At 30.8% G+C, this 10,810-nt stretch overlaps 3 protein-coding genes across 3 annotated transcripts in view; 1 reads left to right on the forward strand and 2 right to left on the reverse strand.

Moving 5' to 3' along the window:
• The window catches only part of LOAG_17304 (hypothetical protein), a gene marked incomplete at both ends in the record, with an annotated part of 4,930 nt that extends 4,251 nt beyond the window's left edge, over positions 1-679 (reverse strand). The window contains 2 exons of the mRNA XM_020449963.1: positions 319-433; positions 582-679. Of these exons, the coding sequence (XP_020306417.1) occupies positions 319-433; positions 582-679 (213 nt within the window). The remainder of the gene's footprint in view (positions 1-318; positions 434-581) is intronic.
• A 465-nt stretch (positions 680-1,144) lies between these two features.
• Positions 1,145-5,022, forward strand: LOAG_09258 (hypothetical protein). Its single transcript, XM_020447895.1, has 9 exons — positions 1,145-1,326; positions 1,641-1,904; positions 2,162-2,398; positions 2,568-2,763; positions 3,050-3,226; positions 3,492-3,753; positions 3,880-3,978; positions 4,144-4,292; positions 4,408-5,022. Exons 1-9 carry the CDS (start codon positions 1,159-1,161, stop codon positions 4,434-4,436), a joined length of 1,581 nt encoding a protein of 526 aa, XP_020301919.1. The 5' UTR covers positions 1,145-1,158; the 3' UTR covers positions 4,437-5,022.
• Positions 5,023-6,060: 1,038 nt separating this feature from the next.
• On the reverse strand, positions 6,061-10,488 carry LOAG_09259 (hypothetical protein). Its single transcript, XM_003144787.2, has 6 exons — positions 10,306-10,488; positions 9,591-9,793; positions 8,471-8,613; positions 7,863-8,077; positions 6,511-6,646; positions 6,061-6,268 (listed from the first exon to the last, which is right to left on the reverse strand). Exons 1-6 carry the CDS (start codon positions 10,413-10,415, stop codon positions 6,176-6,178), a joined length of 900 nt encoding a protein of 299 aa, XP_003144835.1. The 5' UTR covers positions 10,416-10,488; the 3' UTR covers positions 6,061-6,175.
• Positions 10,489-10,810: the final 322 nt, after the last annotated feature.

Consider the following 10,810-nt stretch of genomic DNA (forward strand, 5'->3'; position numbering starts at 1 on the left):
CGGTTTCCCTAGTTCTTTCTAGGTAATCTTTTCCTTTTGGTTTCAAGCTTTGCTCTATGAAAACCCGTTTTTTACATTTTCCTGCAAATTGATCGAACCTGTTAAATAAAACTTCAGCATAAGTGCGTACGTTAGGACCGTGTATAAGTTTCATGTAACTTAGGATCATTCGAAATTTCCTGACTGAACATATGTTTTAAAATGGGTTCAAGCCAACCACTTATATTCCTGAAGCAACTGTAAGGAACGCTAGTGGTGCAGAACTATGTTTGACAATCATGAAAGCAGTTCATCATCATTCATGACAAAGACAGTTACCGGATTAATATTTGCAGCACCGGTATCATGCCTTTCCAAGGCGTTTTGTGGTATGAAAAGGTCACGATCGCCACTGGATTTCTTCCGGTGTTCCTCATATACAAAGTTTTCCTTCCTGAAAGGTGTTTTTGCAAAGGTTTCAATCCGTCAATCTCTTCAGGAACCCTTATAAACAACATATTTCTCGGAGATCCGAAATAATACACCATGTGCATCAATATAAAGATCAATAAATCCGGAATAAAAATAAAGGGAATGCTGACTTTACATAATGCCGTTTTCTGGTTTTCACTGAACTGACAAGCATGCTTTTTGTAACTGAAAGGTCGACAAGCTCAGTTTTCGTCTCATCTTTTACCATTATTTCGGATTAATCCTGAAACACAAGCAACAAGCAATTCTACACACCAAACTAATCCGACCATCGAATACCTCACTCACTACGTCCCGTACAGCACTCTCCCTGCGTCACGCATCACAACGTTTACATTACTGAGACAGAGTGAAAATTTCGGTCACGGTCTACATTCAAATTCACGGGGTTTTTAAGTTAGTTTAGTTCCGATGTTCAGGATTAGGAAGTTTTAGTAGGAATGATCAATTGTTTTTCCTGTACAATTCCGGAAGGCACATTTAAATGTATGGAGAGTTTTTATGAAAATAATAATACACGATCCTTTGGTCAGTGTTAACCTTAAACATACCAGATAACTGCGCTATCTTATTTGACTTTTGATATGATATCTGTTAGATGAATAACTAAAAGTTTTTTCGCATTTATTTTTTTCTTAAGGGAATGGTTTTTACTGAAACATTTTTTTGATTATTAAGGTGGTTGGAATGGAGGGCGATGTTGACGAGAAATTTAACGACGATGACAATTTAGGACATTCGAGTAGTAAAACTGAGATTGATCCGGAAAATGTTTTATGGGAGAAAAATGATAATGGAAAACGAAAGCGTAAACGACCACGAACCAAAGCGCTTCGACGAACAATCAGAGAAAAGGTAAATTTATTTCACTCACTTTTTTTCTACGGAAGTGAGGTATAGGAAATTCTTAATTTGTTCAGCATTATCATACGTAACATGCATTTTTACGACTAGAGGTCTTAAGCATTTGGTCTTGCAAACTATTCCCGAAAGAAGTAGGAGTAATGCATGATGGAAGTGGTTGAATGGTTTCATCCACTTGCTGACTCACAATTTGGTAAAAGGGCTTATGTCAAAGCAAGATAAGCTATTTCTAATCGATGATGAGGGAAACTAAATTTTTCGAGGTAGTAAGTTTTGCCTGACCTTTATATGTAGCTAATTTACAGATTGAAATAGCATTATGTACGAGTGACTCGCCAATTCAGGATGTCCTAGAAACAGATATGGATTGTATAGTAAGTGCGCCGCTGTCATCGATAATAAAGTTGTTGAAGTTAGATACGGATGAATATCGAAGGCTAAGTTGCAAAGCGCTTATCAGCATTGGAAATTTCTCGAAATTTTTTTCAATCATTGGAAATTCAACAGACACTCTTCAGCTTGTGCTCAAAAGCAATGGTCTGGATCACGGTTCTACCGTTGTTTACGTTGTAAGTATGTTTATTTTGAGGATTTTTAATTAAACCAAATTGTGGTTTAAGATTCTTCCAAACACTCCTAATTGTAACACTTTTAATATAATAATAACTTAGTAGTAACTGTTAGACTTGGATACTGCTTTTATGTTTAAATTCACTTTATATAGCATTATAACACTCTTAATGTAAGAATTTTATACATAAAGGAAAATAATTCCTATTCGGGACCATATCAGGGATCAAGTATCCTAACGAATTTCTTTTTTTAGGACAGTTTACCTCATGGTTGTAAAGTGGATTTATTGGAAAAATGGGCGTCAGCATTTGGGACTGTTGTATTTGTGCATCCCATCATAGAGAGAAAAATGAATCGAAACGGGGGTTCCACCGCAAGTAATGTATCCACATCAGCTGAAGTATCTACGTCTGCTACATGTACCGGCAGATTTTTTCAAAGTGCTTTCATCAAATTTGTGGATGAACAGTCCCCACTGGATTTCATTAAAGTACCGTTTTTGTTATTTTAAAATCTAATGGTAGTGATGATAATATTGTAGTTGTTAGTAAGTGTTCCCAAAAACCAAACACTGTCTGGAGCTCTTTCCATTGCGGGTTTAGTTATTCAAAAGAGACCAAGTTTTCTTCTTTGTATGTTACTTGACGAATTCTTTGTAGTTTCATCAATTGTTACGGAAGAAAGCTGCGAACAGACGGCGCAAAAAGCTAAAATTAGAACGAAAAAAAGCAGTGAAAAAGAATTCTATTTCAAGGACCAGGAGCAAGAATAAACTGCAAAAAAAGAGACGTAAGCCAAGAAAAAAACCTAGAAACAGTACTGGAAGCCAGCTGCCGAAGGTCAAAAGCGAAGAAGGTGAGATTTCTGGAGATTTGAAAACTGTTTGGTTCAGTTGGTTAGGATTTAGTTGGCTATTGTTTTTAGGTGAATTTTAGGGGTCAAAAGTGGAATTAGGGGAGGGAAGAGGAAGCAAACTAATAATGCTCTTCTTATTTTACAGGGTGTCCATTATTTAGCAACTGATTCACTTTTTCTTTTCAAGCTTGCGGTGTTTTAGGATATTCGAAGTGGTTAATAGAAGTTAATTCAGTTTATACATATCTTTCTATAAATTTATACTTTGAAGAAATCTTGAATTCAGAGGCAATGCAAATTGGAGTCACCAATGCTGAAAAACCAGCACTGGGCGTGGATAATTCTAGCGATGTTGTAAGTGATGAGGACGGAAGTTGCAATAGACAGAGGAAACGAAAAAGACTATCAAGTCGTGGAGTTGCTGACATATTGGCTAAAAAATCCAAAACGACTGCTGATGAAGGTAATAATGCTAATTTAATAGATATAAAGATGCCTTCAGTGCAGTAAATATAAATATCTTTGGATCTCTTTTGTTTAAATTAGTAATACTTCTCAAAGTCTTGGAAGCTCCTATACCGTACAGTTGAAAAAATGAATGTCTTGATGTAAAGTATTCCAAGAAAGCGCTTTGCGGTACGACTAATTTGACACTTACTTTATCGGAAGGTTCTAAACCGCATCCAACTACATCATTGTAATAGGAATAAGGAATACTAATGTTGCAGAAAAGAAATTTGGAACAGAAGCTAAATTAAATGGGTTTAAAAGTGCTGATCCGAAAAAAGCTGTAGACATCGGCATAGCTGAAGAGAATCGTGAAATTGCGGACGTTAAAATGGATATTGGTGGTCGATTCACAACTGTCAAGAATATACAACAATTGACGGTTGTAGCTGCCGGTGAATCGTCGGAGAAAACGTTTAGAGATGTTGGAACCGATTTTCCCGAAGAGATTTTAGTGAGCGAAATTGGTGTTGCTGCGAAAAAGTACGTATTCAAAAGTTCATTTTTGTATTCAGATTTACGGCTAGACTATATGATTAGGAGTCATTTAATTGGCAATTTCAGTTTTGAAAGTTTGACTTTAAAGTAGATGCAACATATTTATTCTAGACGAAAACGTGTGCATCGACAAAAACGGCGAGATGATAAACCAAAAAATTGCAGTCTACGTCCGAAGAAATACTTCCATAATATACAAGCATATTCACTGTAAGGGATTTTCCTTCCAAACTGTCACTTTCTTTTTCTTTTCCATCGAAATTCTCATTTTAAGCTTATTCAACATTGTGCATTTCTTTGCATTAATTACAACTTCCACTTTTTTTTTCCGTTGGCTTGCAACTGAGATTTTGTCCTTCATACTTTTTTTTCCAGGGACACATTCCAGAAACTCCGTGCGAAATATCTGGAATTGCAGAAACAACAAATGGTTCAACTGAAAGCCAATTTGAAAATAAAGGGTGTACCAAGTAAGCTATCAGGTTGGACAAAAAGGAATGGAAAAAGAACGTGGGCGTTGTCGGGTAAAATTTTTTTGTTGTGTTTTCCGTTTGTTTTACTTTTCGGCCAGCGAATTTCGACTTAACTCTTTTGTAAGTTAGACTTGATTCCTTTCGGTGAATCATGGTTTATTTGCAGCTTATGATGCGCGCTACAAAATTACATGATGAATATGTAGATCTCTCTCGTCGCATCCCAGAAGAAGATAAGCTTGCAGATGTCCAAGTTGAAGTTTTAAGGGCTCTATAAAAATTTCTTCTATCACTAGTCATTTTGCTTATGTTTGAAGTTACTTCTTCATTTTTTCCTTTGCTTCTCGCATTTTATAACATAAGAATTGATTCTGTATATGTTTTTATAAGTGTTCAAACTTTTCGAATTCCGAATATTTTTCGAATATGTCGAATGACCATGGCTTTAAGTATTCTTGGAACTTTTGGGAAGCGTATGATTTATTTGCGTTATTACGGAATGGATTAATTATTCATTTTAATCATGTAAATGATCTTAGCTGCGTAAAATAATTGTTAATCCATAATCCGGTTCTAGCTTCAGAAGGCAACTTTTTTTGTAATTTTAAAATGCACCCCGATTTGAAAATTGTGTTTGTAATGGTTGCAGTCATAATAATTAGGTGAGAATCCGTAATTTATCCGGTTCTATCCGACAATGGAAATTCTCACGGTACTGAATAAAACTGGTCTTGTGGAATACGACTAAGGTTAAATTATACTAATTTTTACTCCAGAAAAGACCTAAGCAAATAATGTGTATGCAATGCACGAGATTTTCATACAAAAAACAGTGATGAATGAGGAAATAAAAATGCCTAGAAATGATAGAACACAGTAACATGGCTTAGAGACACTGCGACTTTCACGACTGCACAAGAAACCATACAGATTTACGTACAGAATAGTGGTTTTTATGTAAGTTTTTTTTTTTTTTCCGAGATCATTGAACTTAGCATGGATCTAGGGATTTTAAGCATAAAATTTATTGGTCCCCCATCTATGCAAACTTTCTTTGCTTAAATTTATTGGAGATTTCGGGAATCTGAATAGAGAAATGAAATTAGATATTGTTTTACATGGCAATTTATGTAGATGAGGCAGTACAATGTACAAAGTTGTGAAGGGAGCTATGGAGCTCATAAATATATGAGATCTATGTAGCAGTTGATGGAAGGGAAATGGCCGCAAGCTTAAGGTTAAGCATCCGAAAACCCACCACAAAGAAATGAATTTTTAAGGTCCGAGATGGATGAAAAATGTTTATCATGGTTTTTAAATTGAAATTGCAATGGAATTCCTCGGATTATGATTAGATTTGCGGTCATTACGATATAACAGAAAACGTACATGAATAAATTTTCAGTTATGATGGTTTCTCTTTTTTAACTTTTTGATTAAATTAGGGAAAATATCTAGAAATTTGATGTAAATTATCCTCCTCATCCTTCTTTTTGTTGAATCCTATTGATTAAATCATGATCTATTTTCACAATCTCACCTTTTCCCTCCATTATTATTATTATTATTATTTTTTTCCTAGTAAATTTCCAATAAAATTCACGAGTAATTAAAATTCTTCAGATTTAAACTGTTTGATCATGAAATTTCCAAAAATAATACGCGAGAAAATACATTTCATTAAATGTAAAAGGATAAAAGTAAACTATCATAACCGTCCATATGTCATGCCGTAATGAAATTCCTGAGAAAGGAATGAAATATATAAATTAGATTTAACAAATAAATAGGAATTTTTTTTCGATATTGTTTATTTCATAATATTATTAAAATTGAGCGATATGTTTATGTTTTGGATACGGTTGATAATAATATGCCGATCGCAAACATTCGGCAATCTTTGAGAAAGAAATCGTGTATTCTCATATTTTACTTCATTTTTTGGATGAAGTATCAGCAAATGGATCGTCTTTAGCATCATCATGAACAATTGGAGCAATCATTTGGACAAATTCTTCATAATTAATCTGAAAATTTTTGTACATTTTACATTTTTTTTTTGAATTATTCAAACTTCATAATTCACAAGTTGTATTTTTTGGTAACTAAACTAAATCAAAGATATATCATTTATACAAGCAATATTTGATTGGCATCTAAATTACGATATCATTATATCATGTGTTGTTTATATTTGTATTTCTTAAAACTTCATGATGGCTTAATGAATCAATTCAATTTTATGGAATTCTCAGTAAGTGATGCCAACCTGTTCATCACCATCTTTATCAACTTCTTGAATAATTTCATCTACTTCTTCTTCGCTAAATTTTTCACCCATTGTTGTCATGAAATGTTTAAATTCTTGAGCTGTGATATATCCATTGCCATCTTTATCAAAAACTCTGCAAAGTTTAATACTAAAAGTTTTGTCGAATTAATTTGCGAAATTTGAAAGAAAGAGATAATTTGAAATCATTTTATCATTTTGGAGCTTTTATTATTCTTACATTATTTCCATAACCCTTATCATCTATCCTTATTTGTATCATCATTATCAATTCTATTCAGTTTCAAAATTTAAAAAAAAAAAGAAGATAGTTTGAGGACTTGAAATTATTCTATCATTTTGAAACGTATGTCATTCTTGCATTATTTCCATAACTCTTATCATCTATCCTTATTCCTATCGTCATTAGTCATTATCAATTCTATTCCATCATTTATAGAATACATACAATTTCATCATCCAAACTGTTCCATTTAAATTTATCCATAATCGATATACGATTTAGTTTTTTTTTTTTAGGTTTTCTATAAGCATTTAGAATAGAAGCGTGCTCAATTATCAATGCATAATTTTCCTCATTAAACTGAGACACTTGTACTTTATCAGAAAATACTTTGAGCAATTTTTTTTTTTCCTCAGAAGTCATTAAAATTAAAATGGTCCATTATTCTCAGAGCACATACAACTAAAATGAGCGAAACATTGACAGATAAATTTCGAATAACAAATCTTATGATAGCGTTAAATGAGAAAAACAAGAGGAAGGATAAACTTTTCCATTAGGATACAAAAAAAGTTGTAAACTTTAAAAATCGGAAGTTTTCCGGAATCAAAACTCAAGCAGTACAGCTTACATATTTGAGAAGGAAGGATACAATAAGCTCAAATACTTTATGTTTTTACATCAATCTTAAAAAAAAAAAAAGAAAAAAAGAAGAAAACGTTTTTCATACATATAATTGTTAAATGATAGGTAGGATGGGTTTTTTTTTTCAAACGATTTAATCTTATTAAAATTTGTCAGAAATAGAATGATTCAATCTGATAAAAATAGAGAGTGATATTAGTATGGAAAAGAAAAATGATAAGCTACAAATTGATATTTTCTTTATTTATCAAGCTATTCAATGACATGTAAACTCAGCAATTATTTTTTTTTTTTTTTTTTTAATATATTCAACTTTTAAGTTACAATATCTAACAATATTCAATGATAAGCATTAAGCATTCTATCTGATTGAAACACATGTTCTGTCATTTCTAACATTTTTTTTTTCGCCTCTTTTGAGTCAATCATTATAGTAAAAATGATTGATGAAATGTATACATACTTGAATGCTAATCGTATCAATTCCTGATCCGTTTCTTTGCTCATTTCTTTCATCATTTTACAAAATTCAAAAAAATCAATTTTGCCATTGCCATCCACATCGTATTCATTAACCATATTCAATAGTTCTTCCTCGGTTGGATTTAATCCGAGAGTACGCATTGCTACACCTAATTCCCTGATATTCATCGTACCATTGCCATCTTTATCAAACATCTTAAGTATTATAAATGCTAAAATTATCACACTAATACATTTATGATTTATTAATAATGAGATTAAAATTAAATCTATTTTTTCTCATGCATTACAATTCTAGTATAAGGAATGGTAGAATTATGAATTATCAGAATGATAAGATTGAGAAGATTAAAAATTACAAAATAATTTTATTAAATGATAGATTAAGGGGAAAAAAAGAAAAAAAGGCGAAATAATTTGTTTAAAATTCTTAAATTTTTAATTCAAAGAAATTATTGAAAAGAAAATAAATATAATGGATTTATCTTAGGATAAATTCAAAAAAAAAAAAGAAAATCTCACAAAAATTTACCAAAAAGAAAAAAAATGAAAATTTGCTAGAAATTTAAACCGTTTTTTCAATAAGACCTTAAACGCTTGTGCAAATTCTTGCAACTCTTCTGGTGTAAAATCATCCTGTTCTGTTGTCGCTGATGAACTGGTATATCGACGATACATTTTTGATTCATCAAGATGTGCAGATGAGGAATATGTTGGTTCTATATTATGAACTAAAAATTCATCTTGTTATTAAATGAAAAAATCGATTAAATTTGGTATCATTCTTTTCTTCTTCTTTTTTTAAATTTTCCGTTTGATCAATGCATTTCATCAATAGTAACAAATTTTATGATTTTTGCAGAGCAAAAAAAAAGAAAAAGAGAAAGAACTATTATACGTAGATGGACGAACACAATACATGCATTAATATGAATTCATTAACAGATTAATTAGAGAAAGGAAATTTAATAATTGATATCATAAAAATCTTTCGATTATCGTTATTCGGCAAATCGTTTCACTACAGAAGATCATCATCATTGCATTGGATAACTGGATAGAGTAAGTGATCCTATTGATCAATTTGATAACTAATCAAAGTAAGAGAAGAAAATTTTAATTTTGAGAAATGAAGATTAGAAATCATGAAAATTCACTTATATCGTGATTTGTTATCATGCAAACCATTTCAAAATGTTTTTTTTTCTCGCAAAAATTTTATGATAAAAAAAAAGAGACTGATTAAGAACGTTAATGAAACTTGAAATTGATGCCACTATAATAATGCTAATATTTTCTTTTATATTCCAGAAAGATGAAGAGGCAAATTTTGAAATACTCCGAAAAGAAAAAAGGACATTTGGAAAAAAAAACGATACTCAAATATTTATTACATAATTCATATATTATATATGTATACATGCATAATTGATTAAATTTATAATTATTTTTTACGATAAAAAGTATAATTACTAATTGTTAATTAATGCAATGTGAACGACTTTTTTGCTCTTTTTCTTGCTTTTTGCAAAAGTTGCAACATTGGCAAATAGTGAAAGTAATAATAAATTGAAATATGAATTATATAAAATTAGAATGATTGGAAAGTTGAGATTTGTAAAGGAAAATTAAATATGGCAATTGATTCGACGAATATTTATGAACATGAAAACTTTTAAAAAAATGTAAATTTTCCAAATTCACCAACCTGGAGGAGTTTCAGGTTGTATACTATTACTTGTTGTAGTAATTCCTCCATTATTGCTTTCATTGGAGGAGGAGGCGGATGTACTTGGTGGACTTTGAAATACACCCACCATATGGACAATACGACCTTTGGCTGGCACAGCAAGAGAACCATCTTGTGATGGCGAAGAACAGGATGGTGGCACATCTTGACCACTTTGCGATCTGAAATTCATCTTTAAAATATTAGTAACTTTCATATTAATATAAAATATACCATACCAAATCTCTTCGGTAATTTACAAATTATATCTTACAAATAAATATAATAATATTTAATGAGTTTTGTTTTGTTGCTATTTTCTTTTTTTTTAATTATCGTAATATGTTGCTTCTAAACTACTGAAATATTGATAAAACGCTTTTATGACAAAACAATGGTAGCACTACAATAATAATAGTAATAATAGTAATGATAATAATAATTAATAATAATAATAATAGTGATAATAATAATAATGATAATAATAATTAAAAAAGGAAAAAAAACGAAAAAATTATTTTTTTTCCCTGAGCATTTCAATTATATTATGATTGCTAAGTTTAACAACTGTTGGACAATCAAATTTATAAGTGTCATAAATGTATCAGTATTACAACATCTAACTTTTTGTTTATTTTAGATTTCAACAATTAATTTGAAAAAAAAAAAGAAAACTGAAATAAAAAGAACTAACTCATTTTTTATTAATCGTGTACGTTTGAGTACTTTGGTCAAGCCACTCAAATCGAATGTTAATTCTGATCGTCTCTTCGATGCTTTCCTGCTGTGCCGTTTTAGCCTCATCACTGAAAATAATCCTGAAGCCGTAATCTCGCCAGTTCTACGAGTCCTTATCCATTTGTCTCCATCACTGAAAACTCTTATCAAATATTGATATAATGATACATCATTGAGGGTTTATTTAAACATATGATTCATTTGACAAAATAATTCACATTTCATATGCATTACAACAATCAGCCATTTATTATTTGTTTTACAATGATATGTTATAATGAATACATTAGACGAAATTATTCTTGTTGTCATTTTAAAATTATTTCCAGTTAAACCATATTAATTACCAAATTACTTTTTCGATTAAAAAAAAAAAAAATGAAAATAGAAAAAAAGAAAAAGAAAAAACGAAAAAATAGAATGTTTATCATTTTGTTAACAAATATTTTCATCAAATAAAT

This window comes from Loa loa (genome assembly GCF_000183805.2).
Source record: "Loa loa unplaced genomic scaffold supercont3.60, whole genome shotgun sequence".
In the NCBI taxonomy this organism is placed as follows: Eukaryota; Metazoa; Nematoda; class Chromadorea; order Rhabditida; family Onchocercidae; genus Loa; species Loa loa.

Excerpts from the sequence above, each read along its gene's own strand:
- LOAG_09258 (XM_020447895.1), top strand. The coding sequence starts at position 1,159 with ATGGAGGGCGATGTTGACGAGAAATTTAACGACGATGACAATTTAGGA. Across the intron at positions 2,399-2,567 it reads CCCCACTGGATTTCATTAAA|TTTCATCAATTGTTACGGAA; the intron begins GTACCGTTTTTG and ends AATTCTTTGTAG. Across the intron at positions 3,227-3,491 it reads CAAAACGACTGCTGATGAAG|AAAAGAAATTTGGAACAGAA; the intron begins GTAATAATGCTA and ends CTAATGTTGCAG.
- LOAG_09259 (XM_003144787.2), bottom strand. The coding sequence starts at position 10,415 with ATGAGGCTAAAACGGCACAGCAGGAAAGCATCGAAGAGACGATCAGAA. Across the intron at positions 8,078-8,470 it reads AATTTGCACAAGCGTTTAAG|ATGTTTGATAAAGATGGCAA; the intron begins GTCTTATTGAAA and ends ATAATACTTAAG. Across the intron at positions 6,647-7,862 it reads TTGATACGATTAGCATTCAA|AGTTTTTGATAAAGATGGCA; the intron begins GTATGTATACAT and ends TAAACTTTGCAG.